We start from the raw sequence: 19,231 nt of genomic DNA on the forward strand, positions 1-19,231 counted from the left end.
AGCCCAGGGGTCTGAACACTCATCCCCCACCACCACTTTCTGAACACGGCCCAGGAGGAAGGAGCGGAACCACTGTATGACAGTGCCCCCAGCTCCCAGACCCTCAAGACGGTCCAGAAGGATGTTATGGTCGATGGTATCAAATGCCGCTGAGAGATCCAGGAGAACTAGGAAACAGCTCTCACCTTTGTCCCTAGCCCGCCGGAGATCATCAACCAGTGCGACCAAGGCAGTTTCAGTCCCATGATGAGCCCTGAATCCCAACTGGAAGGGATCCAAATGGTCCGCTTCTTCCAGGCGTGCCTGGAGTTGTTCAGCAACCACTCGCTCAATCACCTTGCCCAAGAATGGAAAGTTTGATACTGGGCGATAATTGGCCATCGTGGCCGCATCTAAAGATGGTTTTTTAAGAAGCGGTTTAATAACCACCTCTTTCAGCAGGTCTGGGAAGGCTCCCTCACGGAGGGAAGCATTCACCACCCCACGAAGCCCATCGCCCAGTCCTTCCCGGCTAGCTTTTATAAGCCAGGATGGGCAAGGATCCAGGAGACAGGTGGTTGGCTTCACTCGTCCAAACAGCCTGTCCACATCCTCGGAGGTAACAGATTGGAATTGATCCCACACAACTTGACTAGACAAGACACTAGCACTCTCCCGCCCCGGCCCCGCTCCCACGGTGGAGTCTACTTCTTCCCGAATCTGAGCGATTTTATCTGCAAAAAAATTTGCAAAATCATTGCAGGAGAACATGTGGCCCGTACTGGGCCCCGATGTTGCAGGTGGTTCCGCTAAATTGTGAACCACCTGAAAAAGTCTCCTGCTGCTGTTTTCTGCAGATGCAATAGAGGCGGTGAAGAAAGTCTTCTTCGCCGTCGCTATCGCCACTTGGTAGGCTCGACGTTGAGCTCTAACCTGTGTCCGGTCAGATTCGGAATGAGTTATCCGCCACTGGCGCTCTAGCCGTCTCAACGATTGTTTCATTGCCCTCAGATCCGTGGAAAGCCACGGGGCTCTCCGGGCTCCATGCAATCGGAGAGGGCGCTTCGGAGCCAAACAGTCAATAGCCCTGGTTAACTCCACATTCCAGCGGGCCACCAGGGAATCGGTTGAAAGGCCATCAACATGGGATAAAGAATCCCCTACCACTCTCTGGAAACCATTTGGATCCATTAAGTGGTGGGGGCGGACCATCCTAATCGGTCCCACCTCCCTGCAGAGGAGATGGGTCGCAGAGAAGTCTAGTTGCACCAGGAAGTGATCTGACCATGGCACTTCTTTCGTTTCGCTTTTACTTAGTGTCACTAGTTGTAGAAAAACACTTGATTCTTACAGTGTTTGTCAGCAAGAATGTTCCTTCAGCTGTCACTCAACTCATGCCTTTGGCCCCTTTGCAATATTTGCTGCTGAGTAGGACCTTACAATATTGCACACATTGGTTTAGTTCAGAGATAAATGCCCTGTCCATATGACTGCATCACAAAACCCAGCAATTAACAGCTAAAAAGCTCCTAAGAAGCATTTTATGAAGGAATTTGCTGTGGTTTTTAATTTATAATCTGGTGTTTCATGGCGCATTCTGTGGTGACAAAGATCCAATGTGTAAGGACACTCATAAACTGAAGGAAATTACCAATATATGCCTAATAGTACATACCTTGATCAGTCCTTCAGAGAAAAGTATTTCTATGGTTTCCTTTAGAATAGGAAGCAACCCCCCATGGTGGATTCCAATGCCTCGCTTCAAAAGTGGAAGAACATGCTCAACCTGAGAACAAATATGGATCACATATTTCACCCACAAAAGTAGGGATCAAACCTAATTACATAGATTTATCAAGCTTGTAAGTAGTCACTTGCCTAACTGCTTGTTGTAAGTAAGTATTTTCTCCAGGCTAAATGAAAGGATTTACAAAGACTAGCTATTTGTTTTGAGTTCACAGATCACTAATTTAGGCATGTGTGGCTACATGAAATTTCAGTGAGCAAATGTATTCATGGATTTCCTTGTAAGTCTAAAAGAGAGCAAACTAAGAGTCAACTCTTACATCCACTGAACACATCATCAGAACGTTGCTTTCCAAGTTTTGTCTACATTGCCTAGGATTCCAGACAGGCCATTCAACATGATAGAGCGCTTTATTTTTCTAAACTCATTAATGAATGTTAAGATGGAAACAGATGTTGGACATTACTTTTTGGTGGCCATGTAGCATAAACTCACTTTAACATCCCACTTTCAAAATGCACAATAATGCCCTGAGAATTCTGAACAGTCTTAATTATCCTTAAGCACTCACTTGAGGAAGTTTTTTGTCTTCATCAGACAAACAGTCAATTGCATTATTAAACACTTCTTCAACCATCCTTTTTTCTTCATCTGAAAAAAGGAAAAATCTCTGCATAAACATTTTTGTTCTATATATAAAAAATCATGCTTGTAACCCAAAGGATACAAAAGTACCACCAAAAAGCCCTCTAAAAAAAGTCTATGTACAAAATAACTTGACTCATAAATAGTAATGGGGATGTGGGATAAATTGGTAAGATGTTTCTTTTGCCATGTTACACAGCTCAGAGGCTGCTCTGGGTTCCTTAAAGAACCCTCAACACCACACCCATTATAGAACTGTAAATACAGGCAACATAAATAAGTCAGATTCTGGCACTTTTAATAAGTTTATATAAGAATTCATTAAATGTTAATTATACGTAACAAGAACATACAAAAATTCTGGGATCGGCTATTTTTTTCATCTGTCAAACAATGAAATGTTGGAGAAATCGTTAAAGAATTGGCAGATTACTTTTGTCTTCTGCAGTCCAGCGTTTGGTGGCAAAAGAGCTCTCCGGGGAGCATGACACATAGAACTCTTACTGTGGAAAATTGGCTCAGCAGCAGTGTGCTCTTGCAATGCTCCAAGCACACAAAGATTCAAACTGTAATTAGTTTATTTAAATAAAATTTTATGAGTAAAGTGCAGAAATTAAAAAGACAATTTTATTTTGCAAACTGTACTACTGTGAAAACAGACACAGCATTCTTGCAAAAAACACTGTCACGCTGCGTGCCGAAATCCACAGTAACATGATCTGAACTCTGTGAGTCAAGGGGACTAGTTTCTGTCTTAAACAGCAGTTCCATATTCTACAAAGCAAACTGCTTTTGAATCAGAGGAAGTCTCAAAAGCCATGTTTTTGAAATAAAAAGTGTTAGCACACAACACTTGACTTGAGACGAAGTGTTGTGTGCAACTAAGTTATACTCAGAAGAGACCTATTGAAATGAAGGGACCTATGTTTATAATAGACATTCATTTTAATGAGTCCATTCTAAGAGGAATTTTCTAAGATGAATTGAGTTGAATACAACCATAAGCAGCTTAGATCTTGGTCGTTGTTAAGTAAACCATCTATTAGAAGTATATGTAGGAAGAGGTTAGTACACACCTGTATTGAAGTCCAGTTTTGTCATTTGAAGAGCATACGCTTCACAATCTTTCTTACTGAAACTGAATATAATTACTGGTTGAAAGTTTCTTTCCATTATCATCTTTACAATCTTAAAAACATTTGACGGACCTACGAAGACAGCACAGTCAGAAATAAGAATAAATGTTGTGGAAGGATGGGAGGCAGAATATATTAATTTTTACTGCTGTAAGTGCAGTAGCTGCTTATCTCACAACACATTTTACACTGGAATGTTAATACCCACCTTTTGTTCCTCCTTTTCTGCCTTTTTGGTCCCCTTTAGCTAAGTCACCTGCATCTCGAAGGACTTGCATGGCCGTGTTAAAATTATCTTCTCTAAAATCACCCTGGGGGAGGGAAAGTGAACTTTATTGACATGAAAACACCACCATCCAAATGCAAGAGAGGTGTCACCAGGTTCAGAGAAATCCCAAGGTTTGCAGAGGTACAAAAAAATCCACCACAGAAAAAAAGTCCATGAACAGGGGAACAACCCAAAACAGCCCAATGAGCACTGAGCATGTGCAGTAGCCACCATATCCCAAGAGGCTGTTGGAAGAGAAAGTTGGAAAACGTCATCCCAAAGAAACTAGAAAACCCTGTATTTTAAAAATCACAGCATAACTTACACAACAGCACAGCTCCCTAGAGCAGTGTTCCCCCACCTGTGAGTCATTAACTGCAAGCAGGATTCAGGCTTTATAAGGAAATCCAACATAATGACTGCTTTTAGTCCTTAATGTCCTTAAATGTCATGATGATACAACTTGGTTTTGATGGCACATTATAATGTAAAGTTGCTCTCTCACTGTGCGAGGGCCTTGTGGCAAACCAAGTTAGTTAATGGCTTAATCAAGGGTGATTTGAAGTTTGCTTAGTCAAAATTTGTCCAATGCTTTTCTGCGGAGAAGCTTGAGTGGGTGTGAAACCCATTTGTAACTGATGTTACAAAGTTGTCTTTATAAAAAGAACAACTCATTGAGCTGCCATGTGATAGGACCCTCAATTACCGTATTTTTTGCACCATAACACTCACTTTTTTCCTCCTAGAAAGTAAGGGGAAATGTCTGTGCGTGTTATGGAGGGAATGCCTACAGGTGGCATGCCTACGGATTTTCCTCCTCTAAAAACTACGTGCGTGTTATGGTTGGGTGCATGTTATAGAGCAAAAAATACGGTAATTTTTTTTAGATGTGAGGTAATAAATAAATAAATAAATAAATAAATAAACAAACAAACCATGCTCATCTGGCTGGGTTTCCCCAGCCACTCTGAGCAGCTGAATTATCTGAATTTTGGCTTCATGTTAACAAAACTACTGAATACCCTGATCTTGCTGATGGAGCAACACCTGTGATGCTGCCATTTGGTAGTGCATATCTTTGCAAAGCAGGGTTTCCAGCAATGACTGCTATGAAGATGAAATACAGTAGCAGGCTATGTGTTAATAATGATCTGAGGCTTTGTCTGACAATCATCTAACACCATATTGACCTAAAGGTAAAGGTAAAGGTACCCCTGCCCGTACGGGCCAGTCTTGACAGACTCTGGGGTTGTGCGCCCATCTCACTCAAGAGGCCAGGGGCCAGCGCTGTCCGGAGACACTTCCGGGTCATGTGGCCAGTGTGACATCGCTGCTCTGGTGAGCCAGAGCTGCACACGGAAACGCCGTTTACCTTCCCGCTGGTAAGCGGTCCCTATTTATCTACTTGCACCCGGAGGTGCTTTCGAACTGCTAGGTTGGCAGGCGCTGGGACCGAGCAGCGGGAGCGCACCCCGCCGCAGGGATTCGAACCGCCGACCTTTCGATCGGCAAGTCCTAGGCGCTGAGGCTTTAACCCACAGCGCCACCTGCGTCCCAAGCATTGACCTACTCATTGGCAAAATGCAAGCTCAGCCATCCTACTCATGCATGCCAAAATAGCCCATTCACAGTTTGTTATAACTAACGCTGTTTGTGAAACTCTTATGTTTTTGGAATAAAATTTTAATAGCTGATGCAATCAATGATTGGCGTTCCTACATTCCCATAAAAACTGTGATTGACTTTGCAAGTACTATCAATCTTTCAACAAATTTTCACATTAATATGGATGCTGAGTAAAGTTTTGCTTGTGTTACTCAAGTAATGGTTATAAAATAGGCAAGCTTGTCATTAAAATACATGAAACTGATGGTTGTCGAAGACCCTAGCTCCAAAATTCATGTGACTATAAATCAATGGGTCACTATTCCAAGTAAATTTGGACTTGTGGTCACCATGCTGAAAAGGTTCGGAACTGTTGCCCTAAAGACCCAGGGCAATTACAATGAAAATGTATCATACACTCAAGAGGCTGAAACACTATCATTATTATTATTATTATTTTAAAAAACCTTAACAAAGAATTCAGCCTAAATAAGAAAATATGATCTAATGTTTAAGGAGCCCCACACTGTAGGATTATTTGATACAAAAAAATTCAAAACTAAACCAAAGACTCTCTCTCTATAGCCTAATAGAGGAAGTCCTTTTCCTAGCACTGATCCCTACCAACCAGGCAGAAGAGGGAGTTATTAGCAAGCCTGGAGGAATCTCAAGATTTTCAGAACACAAAAATATTTTCAGCTTTCTGCTCTTCTATGCTGCATGGCAAATCATTTTGGAAACTAGGAGGGGTATTCAAAAGCAGACTTTGCTATGACACAAGGTTTATGTGCCATAGATGCACATATGACACGTTTATGCTTATGGCTCAATATCTGCTGTTCAATTTAAAAAGTATCAAATATCGTAGTGGGCTTTCACAAACCTTTGGATGTGCCTACTGGCCCTTATTCTTCACCCCACAACTTTTTTTGCATTTAACATTACAAGTACAGGCATCACCAAAATCAATTGAACAATTCCTTACATTTTCATCAACTACAAGATGGAGTCCATCTCCCCCTGCTGGGAAGATATAATGTTGCAGCGGAGTGGGTCGATAATCTGTGTAAATCACATGACAAGGCTGGAAGAGAGAAACCCATTATTTACAAAATGTATAGTGCCTTTATAAGCAGTACACAGTGTATTTGACATGTTCAACTTCTATATTACAACCAGTTGAGCTCGGTTACCAATACAGGCTTCTCAACAAGATGAATGACTCCCTTCCTGTGAAGGCAAGCTCAGTCACAGGATTTGCCCATTACTTGAAGTCAGGGACAATTCTTGGTTCAGACATTAAGTAAAAGTGAAATAAAAAGCTTCTGAACTCCTCCAAGGGGGCAGGGGGTGATGCATGCAAGCCAGGAGGAGGTTGGGCTCATTCACATAGCCCAAACCACAGTTTAACATCCAAATGAAGTCACTGAATTAACTAGAAACTTCTAAAGCATCATTCTCTAGAAATCACTGCCTTCTAATGCAGTATGATTCCAAAAGTTATTTCACATATAGAACTTTACCTGTTTGTGAAGATGGCATATCCATTCAGCAAACTGGCGTGCATTTGGAATAGTGGCAGAAAGGAACACATAGTGAACGTTGTCTGGGAGTAAAATGATGGTTTCCTCCCATACCACACCACGTTCTAGAAACAGAAAACCCACAGGAAACGTTGTAAAACAGCACACCATCACAGTATTTCCATCTGCTTTCTGCATGTATGAATCCATACACAATTAGCAAAAATGCAATACCTGAATCCCTCATGTAATGAATTTCATCAAATATAACCCAAGCAACTTCACGCATGACCTCAGAACCTCTGTAAAGCATACTTCTCAAAATCTAAAAAGAAAAAGAAATTTCAATTAGGAAAGAAGACTGTGACAAGGTCACTGCCATAATTCACCTTCAGCCCACAGAACAATGCATATAATGATTTATAAACAGAAATAAATACACTGGCCAAAATCTAAGCCCTATTTACAAATAACACTGTGATGCAAGATTTCTTTAAGGCCCAGGATCCAAAGTGAAATTTCATGAATCCTTTACTTATAAAGGATTGCAACTGCTGTGAGTGCTGGAAGAAAGCCTGCTCCCTCCTGCAAGTCCCATTTCCACCTGGTCTAGGAGGCGGGGCCCAGACTCACAGCCACTGGGACATTGCTGGAAAAACTCTTGGGTTGGGGCAACCGGCTAAAAAGGTTTACAATGTTTTAAAGGGTTCTAATTTTGGTTCCTATGTTTTGTTTTTGTCGGGTTGGGGTTGGTTAAATGTTTAGTTGGAGCTGAGGGTTATTTTAAGTTGGGTATAACTGTAAACTGTTATTATTGTTATCATCATAATCAGCTTTTATTGTGCTAGCCGTAGGCCATGGCATCATTCAGAAAAATAACAAAAGGAAAAACAGCAATAACCATAAAAATCATCAGGCACCACACATACAATATAAACCATGGTCACAACTACTAAGATTGTTTGTTGCATAAAATAGAATAGCAGAAGATTCTCTAGTAAAATGTGCCAAATTAAATATCCGAATCCCCTTTGCAGTTGACCGCAATTTTATCTAGTTCTTCCCTCCTGATCTTCTTAGCTGCCAACACATAGAGTGCTACTTTATAAGTTGCAAAGTCATCAGTATCCCTCAGCAGCCATTTCACCCTTTTCACCCTATTCAAGTGAGTTCCATTCGGAAATGGGTTTTATGAATCGGTCTCGTGGGTCTATATATAACGGGCACTGCAATAAATAGTGGCACAGGTCCTCCACACAGGGTTGCCCACACAGACAAAGTCTCTCTTCATAATGTACAGTAGTTAATTGTTATTATTATTGTTATTATTGGTTTCTATTGATTTGTTTGTTGCTTGTAAAGGATATTCTTTTTTTATGTTTTGTTGTATTTTTATATATGTTGTAAGTCGCCCAGAGTGGCTGGGGAAACCCAGCCGGATGGGCGGGATATAAATTTTAAAAATTATATTATTAATTATTACAGTGGAACCTTAGTTCTCAAATGGCTTAGTTGATGAACAAATCGGCTCCAGAACACCAAAAACCTGGAAGTAAGTGTTCCGGTTTTCGAAAGCTTTTCAGAAGCCGAATGTCTGATGAGGCTGTCGGCTATTGTTTTCAAGGTCCCTGTGCCAATCGGAAGCTGCACCTTGGTTTTCAAACATTTGGGGAGTCTCAGATTACATTCGAGAACCAAGATTCCATTGTATAATAAAAAAATAGTTGCTATATGGGAACCTAAGACTATAGACAAGGAAAGCTGCAATGACAGAGGGAAATTAAAATGGTTCAGCATAGTCTATTGACTTTTCATAGTTATTTTTGCTATAGACAACTATTTGTTTTATCTTCAATAACACAAATTGGGTATTGCACACTGCAATTCTAAACATGCTTACTAAAGAGTAAGCCCCATTGAACACAGTGGGACTGACTTCTTCGTAAACATAAATATGTGCCACCAACACTCCAGCAGAGAAAACCAGTGTCAAGACAGGATAACTCCTAGACAAACCTACCTCCGTTGTCATTACAAGACAAGATGCTGTCGGATTGATGGTGACATCCCCTGTCATCAGACCAACATCTTGAAATTCTTCATACATCTCACGATATTTTTGGTTACTGAGAGCTTTGATGGGACTAGTAAATATCACACGCTGTTTTTCCCTTAAAGCCAAAGCGATGGCATACCTGCAGGGCATATGCGATTCAGCATTCATTAAAAGCAAAGATACTTCAAAACACTTTTCATTGCTATTAGATCTATCAATAGATTTGTACAGGGGACACATTTAGAAACAAGCTACAGGCTGAAATCCAATAAATGCAAATAGTAGTCCAGTCAATGTAAAACAGGAGAGTGGATGAGAAAATCTCAAGCAGTCCAATTCCACACTCTTTGGTGTTCCTACAACCTGCTAGCAATCTGCCCCAAACACTTAACAGCCTAAGAGCTGCAGATCTATAAAAATAAACAAGCGACACAAAGGATGAGATCCAGACTTTACCATCCTGAACAGAAAGTCGTCTTCTGTCCTCAGAAAGCTTTTGACCCAGTAGAGGGATCCTGCTGGGGAATTCTGTGATCCCCCCTCCCTCTGCAACCTCCAATGCCACCCCAAGCCCTCCAAAACAGTGTGGGAGGTAATACTAGGGTCTGGCAAAAATCACTTTCCCCTCCCTTCTACTGGCAGCCTTTCAAGAAAAAATCTTTTTGAAAACCGAATTAAGCTTTTCCAAGTGGTACAGCAAAACTAGTCATGCAAATAAAGAGTCAAGACACGGCCAGCACCCAACCTCTCTAGAGACTCTCCTACATCCCGATTCTCCCACACCTATTCATGTAGAGAAAGAATGCAACTGTCAACACCGTGAGCGACAAAACTGGAGAGGTGATATACAGATTTAAAAAGAAGCCCAAGATCACCTGGTTATCTGCAAGTGATTTTTTACTTTCCATCACTGAGTATTTTGGAAAAACTTACAATAACCCCCCCCCTGCATTTATTTTTAAATTCATCTCAGAATTACTTACTCTGCACACACAGTTTTCCCTGCTGATGTATGAGCAGACACCAGCACAGACTGATTGTTATCCACACAGAGAATAGCTTCTCTTTGAAAAGCATCAAGAATGAATGGATATTCCTGGGGGGATAAAATCAACACGTATACCATAATTTTTGTCAAGTATCTTCGTAGAATGTAACTTTGTATTAAAATTTTAGAACAACTGATCATAAATCACTCCAATGTTTCTCCTGAATTCATTACAGAGTGGAGCCTTATTATTATTATTAGAATAGGCTTTTCGTGTATGTACTTCAAACTCCAAAACATAGGAAACTGCACCCCTGATACTAATCCCCACAAGCTGGCACATTTCTGCAAACTGTCTTGACATTAAAAACACTGTATATCTCTTGGGATACTGAAATAAATACAACTGCTAAACTATGGAAACTGATATCCCAATGTATGATGGAAATTACACTTAAAAGATCATTGTGAAGAGAGCTTTGCCATCTTGCTTGTCTACATGGAATTTATGACTAGTGCAAATTGAAAAATAGAACACTTTTGACAAACACATTATCGCTGCCTGAAAACCACCATCCTAAGACTTCTGTTGTCTGCTAACCTTCTTCTAAGAAGCTGCATTAATAGATTTTGCTATACTTCGTGTTAATGAAGAAACACACAACAAGAATGTGAATAAAAACCTTCACCCAACCCATAAGCAAAGGAAATATCCCAATGCTAGAATGAGATCAAGAGTCCGAGCTAATAATATTATTGCTATTCTCATTCCAGTGTTAAACTGAGCTTTCCAACCAACTTTAACAAAAAGGCTGGTCAAGTGAAAAGTCATAGGAAGCTGCCTTATACAGAGTAAGACCACTGCTCCATCTAGCTCCATACTGTCTACTCTGAATGGCAGCAGCTCTCCAGGGTTTCTTAGCCCTATTTGCAGATGCCAGAGATTGAAACAAGGACCTTTACAATGAACTCTGGATAATGCTTTTGTCCAAAGTGCCTTGAGCAAACAGAGTGATTCACTGCATCATCTTTCTGCAACACTCAAAGAGTATCAAACCAAATATATGTTTAAGGCCATACAAGCAATCCCCACAAGGAAACCTGGGGTGCAGTCATGTTATTAAATGTTAACCTGCTTGAACTACTTATATACCCAGCAGTTCCAGCCAGATATCCCTCCTGCATGCCCTGTAACTTTCAAAACACAAACCTTTGCAGCTTTTCCAGTTCTTGGCTTCAGGGCTATAAAATCTTCATCTGCAGGAAGAGCAACCTAAATAAAAAATGTTTTAACTATTTACACTAGTATATGAAATTTATTAATTTCCTGCACATTTGCTACCTTTCAAACCTGTACTCCTCTCCCACCACTGATCTTCTAAGACATTTTACAATTAGCAAAAAAAAAAAAAAAAGAACTGAGTGAAGACACTGCTAAAACATTGCTCAGAAAGTATGCTAGATTCTCCCTCAGTAACAAAGCTCCTAATGCCTTTGGGTTGTATCCAACCAAGTTGTTTAGTGCAATGAGAACTCCTCTCCAACTTCTCTCCCCACACCCCTCCCAAACAGAATAGAGAAGCACAGGAAGAGAAGATGAAGTCCCAGTGCGCAGGTGTAAGTCATTTTGCTAATGGGACAACTTTGTTGCATACAACCCTTTGTTTCAGAAACAAACCTGTCTCAAACAATTTCTTCATCAATAAATGCTACCACTAGCAATTGGCTCTATCCAATGCCAGTGCAATACCTCTTCTTTTTAAAAAAATAATAATTAACTTGTTATTTAACATCCTAGTTACTCCAGGTACATTTCAAATAAAAATGGTAACAATTATATTGTTTGAAGCTAAAATGTGACAACTGACTAATGGAGAGGTAGAGAGAAAACATTGAAATGTTGCATTTTTAGCCCTATGAAAATTGTCCTGTCAACTGGGGTTTGACAGATTTGCTGCAGCAAGTTAGTACAGTGAGATTTATGGGTGCATTTTTTAAAAGGGCAAGTGAGATAAAGCTTAAAAACTTTGCCCATTTTTTCCTGTTTAACTATTAATATCTAAAACAGCCCCCAACATCAATTATATGTATATCAACTATTTAACTATATAAGTCACTTTCTGCTCTCCAGCATATTCTAGTTTAGCCAATAAATGAAACGAGGGCACAAATATATAGATGAAGGCTGGGGGCTATGAAGACAAAGGGCAGCTCAATTGTTTTCATTTTCAGACACTTAACATCAAGGAGCACACATCACTGATACAAAGATGGCCCTCATTGCAAAGGCGTCCAACTATATCCTCCTTTAATTTTCCCCAACGTACATGAATGATTTGCTCCTACAGAGAAAAATGCAGTACTTCATTTTAAAATGTAACATCAAAACATTACTAAAAGCAGAGTTTTTAAAGTATCTACTATAAGAGCCAGGAAATTCAAACAAGTAGTAGCATATGCGACAAAATATAACAACCACCGACATTAAACTCACCTCATGTGTACAACCTTCAACAGTTTCAACTGCTTGTACCTTTATTTTTGGCATCAGGTCTGCCAAACTGAAAGGAAAAGTGCAAATTAATACTAGCAGTCATTAACAAAATTCCCCATATATTTATGGTTGTTGGTTTAATTATCATGATATCCTAACTAAGCACTATGATAAAACAATGCTTGTCAATCCCTTAGCTAATACAATCATTAATACACATTTCCCACAATATGCCAATTCCAGAACCAGCTTAAAAAACTGCAAGACAATTTGCTACTCATCTTGTCACCTGGGGCATGTAATGAATGCCTCAGGCTCAAAGCACCATAAAAAACTGTGCTACACGCCTGCATGTTCTCTGCTCTTCCCACCCCACCCCCCACTATCATCATAGTAGTATCTCAGTTATCTGCCCTAGCCTTTTAAAGATGGGTAAACATTTGTTAATTATTCCAATGTTCACCCTGTCCCTCAAACATTTTATCAGAAAGGCTAATCACATAATGTTAAGAACATTTAAACTTAAACAGTAAATCTTTAAAAGCAGCAAGAAGATCAAAATGTTCAGAATAAAGCAAACTAATCATCCTGGTCTTCAAGGAAACAACAATACAGAGTCTTACTCACATTCCTCTCATCTTTAAAGGACTGGGGTAACAGTCTAAGATATTTCAGGGAAGAGGAAATCCAAGAAGGGAAATGGGCAGATGCCCATGCAATAATTATTCATGGGGCTAACCTTAGGAGACTGGAAATTTAGTTGTGGTAAAGACTGCACAATAAGTAGCTTGTCTGCTTTAGATCAGCCAGGACAGGAGAACTCCCTTCAAATATTTACTAATGCAATTGATTCATTATTAGGAGGCTACATCATATATTCATTTACTTAGTTCAACTTTATCAGAAAACAATTATATTTATTTGGCACTTAAGGGGGGAAAATGATACATTTGAGTGTCAGCAACAAATTCTAATTCATGAGTACCTAGCCAAAATATTAAACAGACAAAGACAAAAGAAGCCTCGACCAGAGAACTTATCCCATCACAAGTTTGCAAGAAAGGTGATTATGTAAATGCAAGAGATAAAAACTCAATTAGTTAGTCAATAAAACAACAGAAAAAGTATATCATAGCACTCAACAGAAGCAGTTTCAACTCCAAAGTCCTAAAATTCCAATCTGTGTCTTTCCTTTAGGTTAAGCAAGGGGACAAGTATTCATGGCACAAAGTTTTCAAACATGCTTTGCTTCATATGATTATTTATGGCAGAATAATGTTATATAAGCAAATGTTTACAAAACACTTATGAAAGCTCAATTATGGTGCTTGTTGTAATCTTTGCTGGCCAGTTATCATGCAACCATTCAAGCCTCTAACATGATTACCTGAGATCTTCTGTGGCGGTATCTTCCAACTTTGGCTTCTTTTCAAAAACTGGAATGTCTGTGCTATCGACCTCTGCATCTCGTTTAGTTTTTGTTGGAAATTTAGTGGATGCTGCAGATTTGCCATCTGATTGTTTCCTGAAATACAAATCAACAAAAAAGGTAAGGTAAAGGTACCCCTGCCCATACGGGCCAGTCTTGCCAGACTCTGGGGTTGTGCACCCATCTCACTCAAGAGGCCAGGGGCCAGCGCTGTCCGAAGACACTTCCGGGTCACGTGGCCAGCGTGACATTGCTGCTCTGGTGAGCCAGAGCTGCACACGGAAACGCTGTTTACCTTCCCGCTAGAAAGCGGTCCCTATTTATCTACTTGCACCCGAGGGTGCTTTCGAACTGCTAGGTTGGCAGGCGCTGGGACTGAGCAACGGGAGCGCACCCCGCCGCGGGGATTCGAACCGCCGACCTTTCGATCGGCAAGCCCTAGGCGCTGAGGCTTTTACCCACAGCGCCACCCGTGTCCCAACAAAAAAGGTAATTGTTAGTAAACTCTCAAAATCTAAACAAAGCTCAACAGATTTCCAACAGGATATAAAATGTTACATTCCCATTTCTTTAAATGATGCTTCATGGTGAGATTCAGATATGAAGTTCCCTCTGTAATAACCACTGACTTTCGCAAATGGTAAAATTCATGTGGAAGGAAGCTGCCAGATGAGGCCATGAACTGGTGAGGTTTACATGCACTACTACCAGAACAAGCAGCAAAAACCCAGCATCTCCAAAGTTGGTTGGCTGTGGGCCCGTCACTTATCTGGCACTGTATACATCCTCTAACAATATTTGTCTAACAATTTTCCATATTTCCTCTCTCCTCCCCTGGACTTGGCCAGCTGTTATCACCTGTATCATCTCTACCAGAAGGAAATGTATCATCTGTTATCCCATACCGAGTTGATTGCATAAACCCTTCATTCCAAATTCATTCCAAATTTGCTGTTATTTGCTGCAGGCAACATAGTCTGAAATACTGTGGGGACAGGGAAGCTAACCCTGTAGGTGTCAAGCTTCAAGTGAGGCTTCAGAGAAGATTATTGTGGGGAAAAGGGAAAAGCTTCCACATATGGGAAGCTCCTCTGGCGCCATCAAATATCTTTAGGCAGCAGGCAAAAGCTTCCCTCTATAACCAGACTTGCGGCCTTTTAGAAATTTGTGGGATATTTTGAATGCATTTCTTCCCCCGCCCCGCCCCGGCTGTAATGTGGGGTTTGTTTCTAAGTCGCTTTGGGGTGATGTGCGGTGCTCCCAAAACTGTATCCAGTTTGCAAAGAAAGTTAGCGATCCCCTATCACGGAGAAACGTTTAACAGTAATAGGGAACTACAGCCTCCTCCTCTAGTTGTCCCTCGAGGCACTTCGAGGGCGACCCTTTGCCTGCGTCCAACAACCGGCCAAACGGCAGCCATCTCCATATGGACGGTCGAACTTCGCCTCTCCCTCTCAAGCTCTCCCCTGGGTCCTCACCCGGCCTTGCCTACAGCAGCGGCAGTCGCCTCAGCCGCCCCCTTCGCCTTCTTCGAGCCGGAAGCGGCGGCAGGGTCTTCTTCGAACACGCTGAACAGCTCGTCCCCAAAGGCGTCCGCCATCTTTCCCACTCTTCGGCAAACACACGCGAGAGGCACTCCCGCCACGCACCGCGCGCAGGACGATAGCGTCGCGCACCCTAGAGCGGCCTTTTAGGCTGAACTTCCGGCGGACGTTGAAAGGGCCCCCCTGATCCTCAGAGATAAAAAAAATTGAGACACGCAGGGCCGCTTGAAGGGAGCTGCGTTATTCTGTTACACCAAAAGCAAGAGAAAGGTCTTTTTTACGCCTTTTTATTTATACCTAAAGGGTATAAATAATAAAAGTATTATTATTTTTTTATTTGGCTACATTTGCACACATTCTTATCTCTAGCTGAACTGTCACCGTCTGCCCTTCTTGCCTAAAGTATACCTTTAAAGCACATTCCACACACAACCCTTGAAAGAATTATGGGCACTGCAGCTGAAAGGCTGGGAACTGTATTAAATGAAAGGTTGCCGAGAATTACAGCTCTATGAGGAGCAAGCAAGGGTACGCAGATACTTTTGAGCGAAAGAATGGGCTTCGAATATATGGTGGTGCTGAGCCTTATTCATTTTCCTTGCACGCCTCTGCTAACACCACAACCACCTTTAAATCCAGTGGGGATAGGATCACAACTACTTTAGAATGTCTCCATTTATTTCTAAAAGCAGCTCTCCCATTCCGCCTCGCGGGACATTTAAAAATATTACAGTATTCCCATAGCTGTCAACCTTCCATTTTTTTGCGGGAAATTCTCTTATTCCAGCGCCGTTTCCCACTGCTCCCCGCTGCTATCCTGGATTGTTAGATATCCCGTAGACTGTCCCCGGGACAGGTGAAGCTGCTGATCCCTTATTTTCGAGGCTGATGCTCCCTTATTTTCAAATCTGAAAGCTGACAGCTATGAAGCAGCTTGTTTGGCCGCTGTGAGGATTCTTTTTATGTCAAAGTTAACATCCACCTTTCTTCCCCAAAGGGATCCTAGTGCGGCTCCCAATAAGAACCACGTTACAAGAACTGCGGCACGTTGCACAAAACAGTTAAAAACCAGCTGAGAACCACTTTACAACGACTCTTCACTTTTTATGTCTCTGTGAGCGTAGAGACAGAAAAGTGTTGTTGGTGGGGTTTTTTTTTAAGCGGAAGAGGAGCTGGGAGGTGGGGAAGGAGAGCAACCGGAAGTTCTCTTAGAAAACGGCAGGAAGTGGCGTGCGCCTTTGGGCGGAAGTGCCCGTAAACACGAGTCGAAAGCTTAGGACGTGCCCGTAGCTGCCTGCGGCCCAATCAGAGCGGCTGTCCCTGCGGGAGGCTTGCCGAGCCCGGATGCCAGCGGAGCCGGCGCGAGGTCTTTGTGCGGGTTCCGCGGCGGAGAGGGGCGCGCGCGGGCGTCAGGCATGGGCGGCAAGAACAAAAAGCACAAGGGCGGCAGCGGCGCCGCGGGGGCTGGGGCGGTCCATCCCGCCGCGGTAGCCGCAGCCCGGGCCAAAGCGGTGGGCGCCGGCGCGACCGAGTCCGGAGCCGCCGGCGAAGCAGCCGGCAAGAGAACCTCGGCGCCCCGCCCGAGCCCCGCTGGCAAGGACCCGCGCCTGAAGCAAGGTACCGCCGGGGGAACAGCCTTCAGAGGGTGCAGGGATCTCCGCACGCCTACTCGGAAGCCAGCCCCATCGGTCTCTATAGGATTTACTCCCGCGTTGCGTGTCGTGTAGGATTTCAGTGGGCGCCCATTAAGCTTCCCCTCTGCACGTTTAAGGCAGAAATCCGACAGGTGAAGCGCTTTCCGTTGCTGCCTCTCTAGGCTGCAAAGAAGGTTGGGACGAGTCGCGATGGCTACTGTTCTACCTCCACTGCCTCTGAAGGCTGGTTGCTGGGAATCACAAATGGGGAGATTGCTGTGGGGCTTGGGTCCCGCCTGAGGGCTTCCCCAAAGAGCTTGTTTGGCCGCTGTGAGGATGATATGCTGGACCAGATCGGTCTTGAGCCTGATCATCTTACCGTATTGCTTCTTGTAACCTGATTTATGCTAAGGAGGCAGGCCATGTTTGAAAGCCCATATGTGTTTGGATTGCTGTCATGAGCTGTAGGTGGAGCTGCCACTGAAAAGTGCTCAGAAACTTCAGCAGGGCGCAAAGAGCAGGAGTCGGGTGGTTGATCCAGGCTGGTCCTAGGGAGCAGGTGGCTCCCTTCTTAACGACAGCACCACTATCTACGGGTCTGACTCCAGGCGCAGTTCAAAGTACCTATACAGCACCGAGGTCTGGGCTATCTGAAATACCACATTCCCACATACAAACCTGCCCAGGTTTTGAGATCTTTAGGGAAGGTCTTTCTCTCTGTCCCACCACCCACACAGGCACGCTTGGTAGGGTAATGGAAGAGGGCCTTCTTGGTAGATGCTCCCAGATTCTGGCTCCCTCTCTGTTATCCTTCCACCAGCAGGTGAAGACTTTTTTATTCCAACAGGCTTTGGGGAACTGACTGCTTTTAATAAAAGGGTTGGTGCTTTGCTGTTTTTATTATAATTATCTGTATGTTTTTAATCATATATATTAGTTTTACTTATATTAATGTTTTCTAATGATTCGTGGAAAAGGTGGAGTGTATATATATAACGATTATAGTAATTACCCGTGTAAGCTTTCCATATGTGATTCTAGCCATGTTTAAGCTTCATGTCTGCTAGACTATTCATGTGTTGTTGGCATGTCAGTGATATATCTGCCCATGCCATTGCTTGCTTGTGCTCTAACTCCAGCATGGTCTAGTATATGTAAAAGGCGTACACTGATAACAAACAAGTATTCCAGTTATTTATATCAGGAAAACAGTGTTTTGACTGTCAGTTTTGCCTCGGTATGATATTACTCAAATAATTTTTGTTTGGCTACACAGGTCCAAAAACCTACAGCTTTGGTTCATCATCTGACTCTGGTGCTTCCACAAATGCAGATAAATCTATTCTTAAGGTAAGGGCATCTGTTAGGAGGGAAAGACACGTGTTTTATTATGTTAAACTAATCTGAAGTGAAAATATTGTACATAAGTAATACTGAGCATTCCTTCACCTTTAAAGCATCACACGCTATTAAGTAATTTCCTTACATAGATGCATATTTAGTGCATCAATCTTTTTTTTTTGATTTAATATATATATGTATGTATTTATTTTAAAAACATTAGCCCGGGTTTGTTAAATGTGTTCAGTTTCATACATCAAACAGTGGCGTCCCCCCCCCCCCCCAGTGCATCAATCTTTTCATGTAGTAATCTGAACAATTCATGCCTTGGTGTATATTCTGTTTCAATGGGCTTGCATTTGTGCCCAGCTATTAATGCACTTGCAGCTAACAGTTTGCAAGAACTTGTTCTGGTTGTAACTATTTTTTGCCTTCACAGGTAGTGATTAACAGTAACTTGGAAAAAAGAATTATTGGTGTAATCAATGAGCACAAGAAACAAAGTGGTGAACAGGGAATGATTTCTAGAAGACTTACAGCAAAGAAATTACAGGTGAAATATGAGAAACAAATGTAGTAACAAATGTTTGGGAATGGGGGAGTCACTGAAAAGGTTTAATCATAATTCAAGTTAGTTTTATTTTTGTAATTTCATGTGTCTTTTTTTTAAAAAAATCTTCATTGAAATTGATAGTGAAGACTTATTCGTTGTATTCCACTTTGTTGACTATCCTACTGTTCATCAGCAAACAAGGAAAAAAGGAAACCAGCCTTAGCCATTGACCTATCTAGTTCAGTATTATGTACATTAATTGGCAGCAGTTCTCCAGGTTTTAGGTAGA

General features: G+C 42.0%; 2 protein-coding genes across 4 annotated transcripts in view; one reads left to right on the forward strand and one right to left on the reverse strand.

The window, feature by feature from the left end:
- Positions 1–15,549, reverse strand: part of MTREX (Mtr4 exosome RNA helicase) — a 41,781-nt gene extending 26,232 nt beyond the window's left edge. The window contains exons 1-13 of one of the 2 annotated variants that reach the window (XM_083703437.1): positions 15,349–15,549; positions 13,829–13,966; positions 12,442–12,508; positions 11,158–11,220; positions 9,943–10,055; positions 8,924–9,098; positions 7,138–7,228; positions 6,904–7,028; positions 6,366–6,464; positions 3,716–3,818; positions 3,448–3,579; positions 2,298–2,377; positions 1,655–1,765 (exon numbers count right to left, since the gene is read on the reverse strand). In XM_083703437.1, coding sequence (XP_083559563.1) covers positions 1,655–1,765; positions 2,298–2,377; positions 3,448–3,579; positions 3,716–3,818; positions 6,366–6,464; positions 6,904–7,028; positions 7,138–7,228; positions 8,924–9,098; positions 9,943–10,055; positions 11,158–11,220; positions 12,442–12,508; positions 13,829–13,966; positions 15,349–15,470 — 1,419 coding nt within the window. In that variant the 5' untranslated portion in view covers positions 15,471–15,549. The remainder of the gene's footprint in view (positions 1–1,654; positions 1,766–2,297; positions 2,378–3,447; positions 3,580–3,715; positions 3,819–6,365; positions 6,465–6,903; positions 7,029–7,137; positions 7,229–8,923; positions 9,099–9,942; positions 10,056–11,157; positions 11,221–12,441; positions 12,509–13,828; positions 13,967–15,348) is intronic. The other variant, XM_083703436.1, reaches the window with a different exon arrangement.
- A 1,105-nt stretch (positions 15,550–16,654) lies between these two features.
- DHX29 (DExH-box helicase 29) overlaps positions 16,655–19,231 on the forward strand; it is a 31,841-nt gene continuing 29,264 nt past the window's right edge. The window contains exons 1-3 of one of the 2 annotated variants that reach the window (XM_083703418.1): positions 16,655–17,031; positions 18,325–18,398; positions 18,829–18,942. In XM_083703418.1, coding sequence (XP_083559544.1) covers positions 16,830–17,031; positions 18,325–18,398; positions 18,829–18,942 — 390 coding nt within the window. In that variant the 5' untranslated portion in view covers positions 16,655–16,829. Of the gene's footprint in view, positions 17,032–18,324; positions 18,550–18,675; positions 18,943–19,231 lie in introns of both variants that reach the window. The other variant, XM_083703419.1, reaches the window with a different exon arrangement.

This window comes from Podarcis gaigeae (genome assembly GCF_964106915.1).
Source record: "Podarcis gaigeae genome assembly, chromosome: 11".
Lineage (NCBI taxonomy): Eukaryota > Metazoa > Chordata > Lepidosauria > Squamata > Lacertidae > Podarcis > Podarcis gaigeae.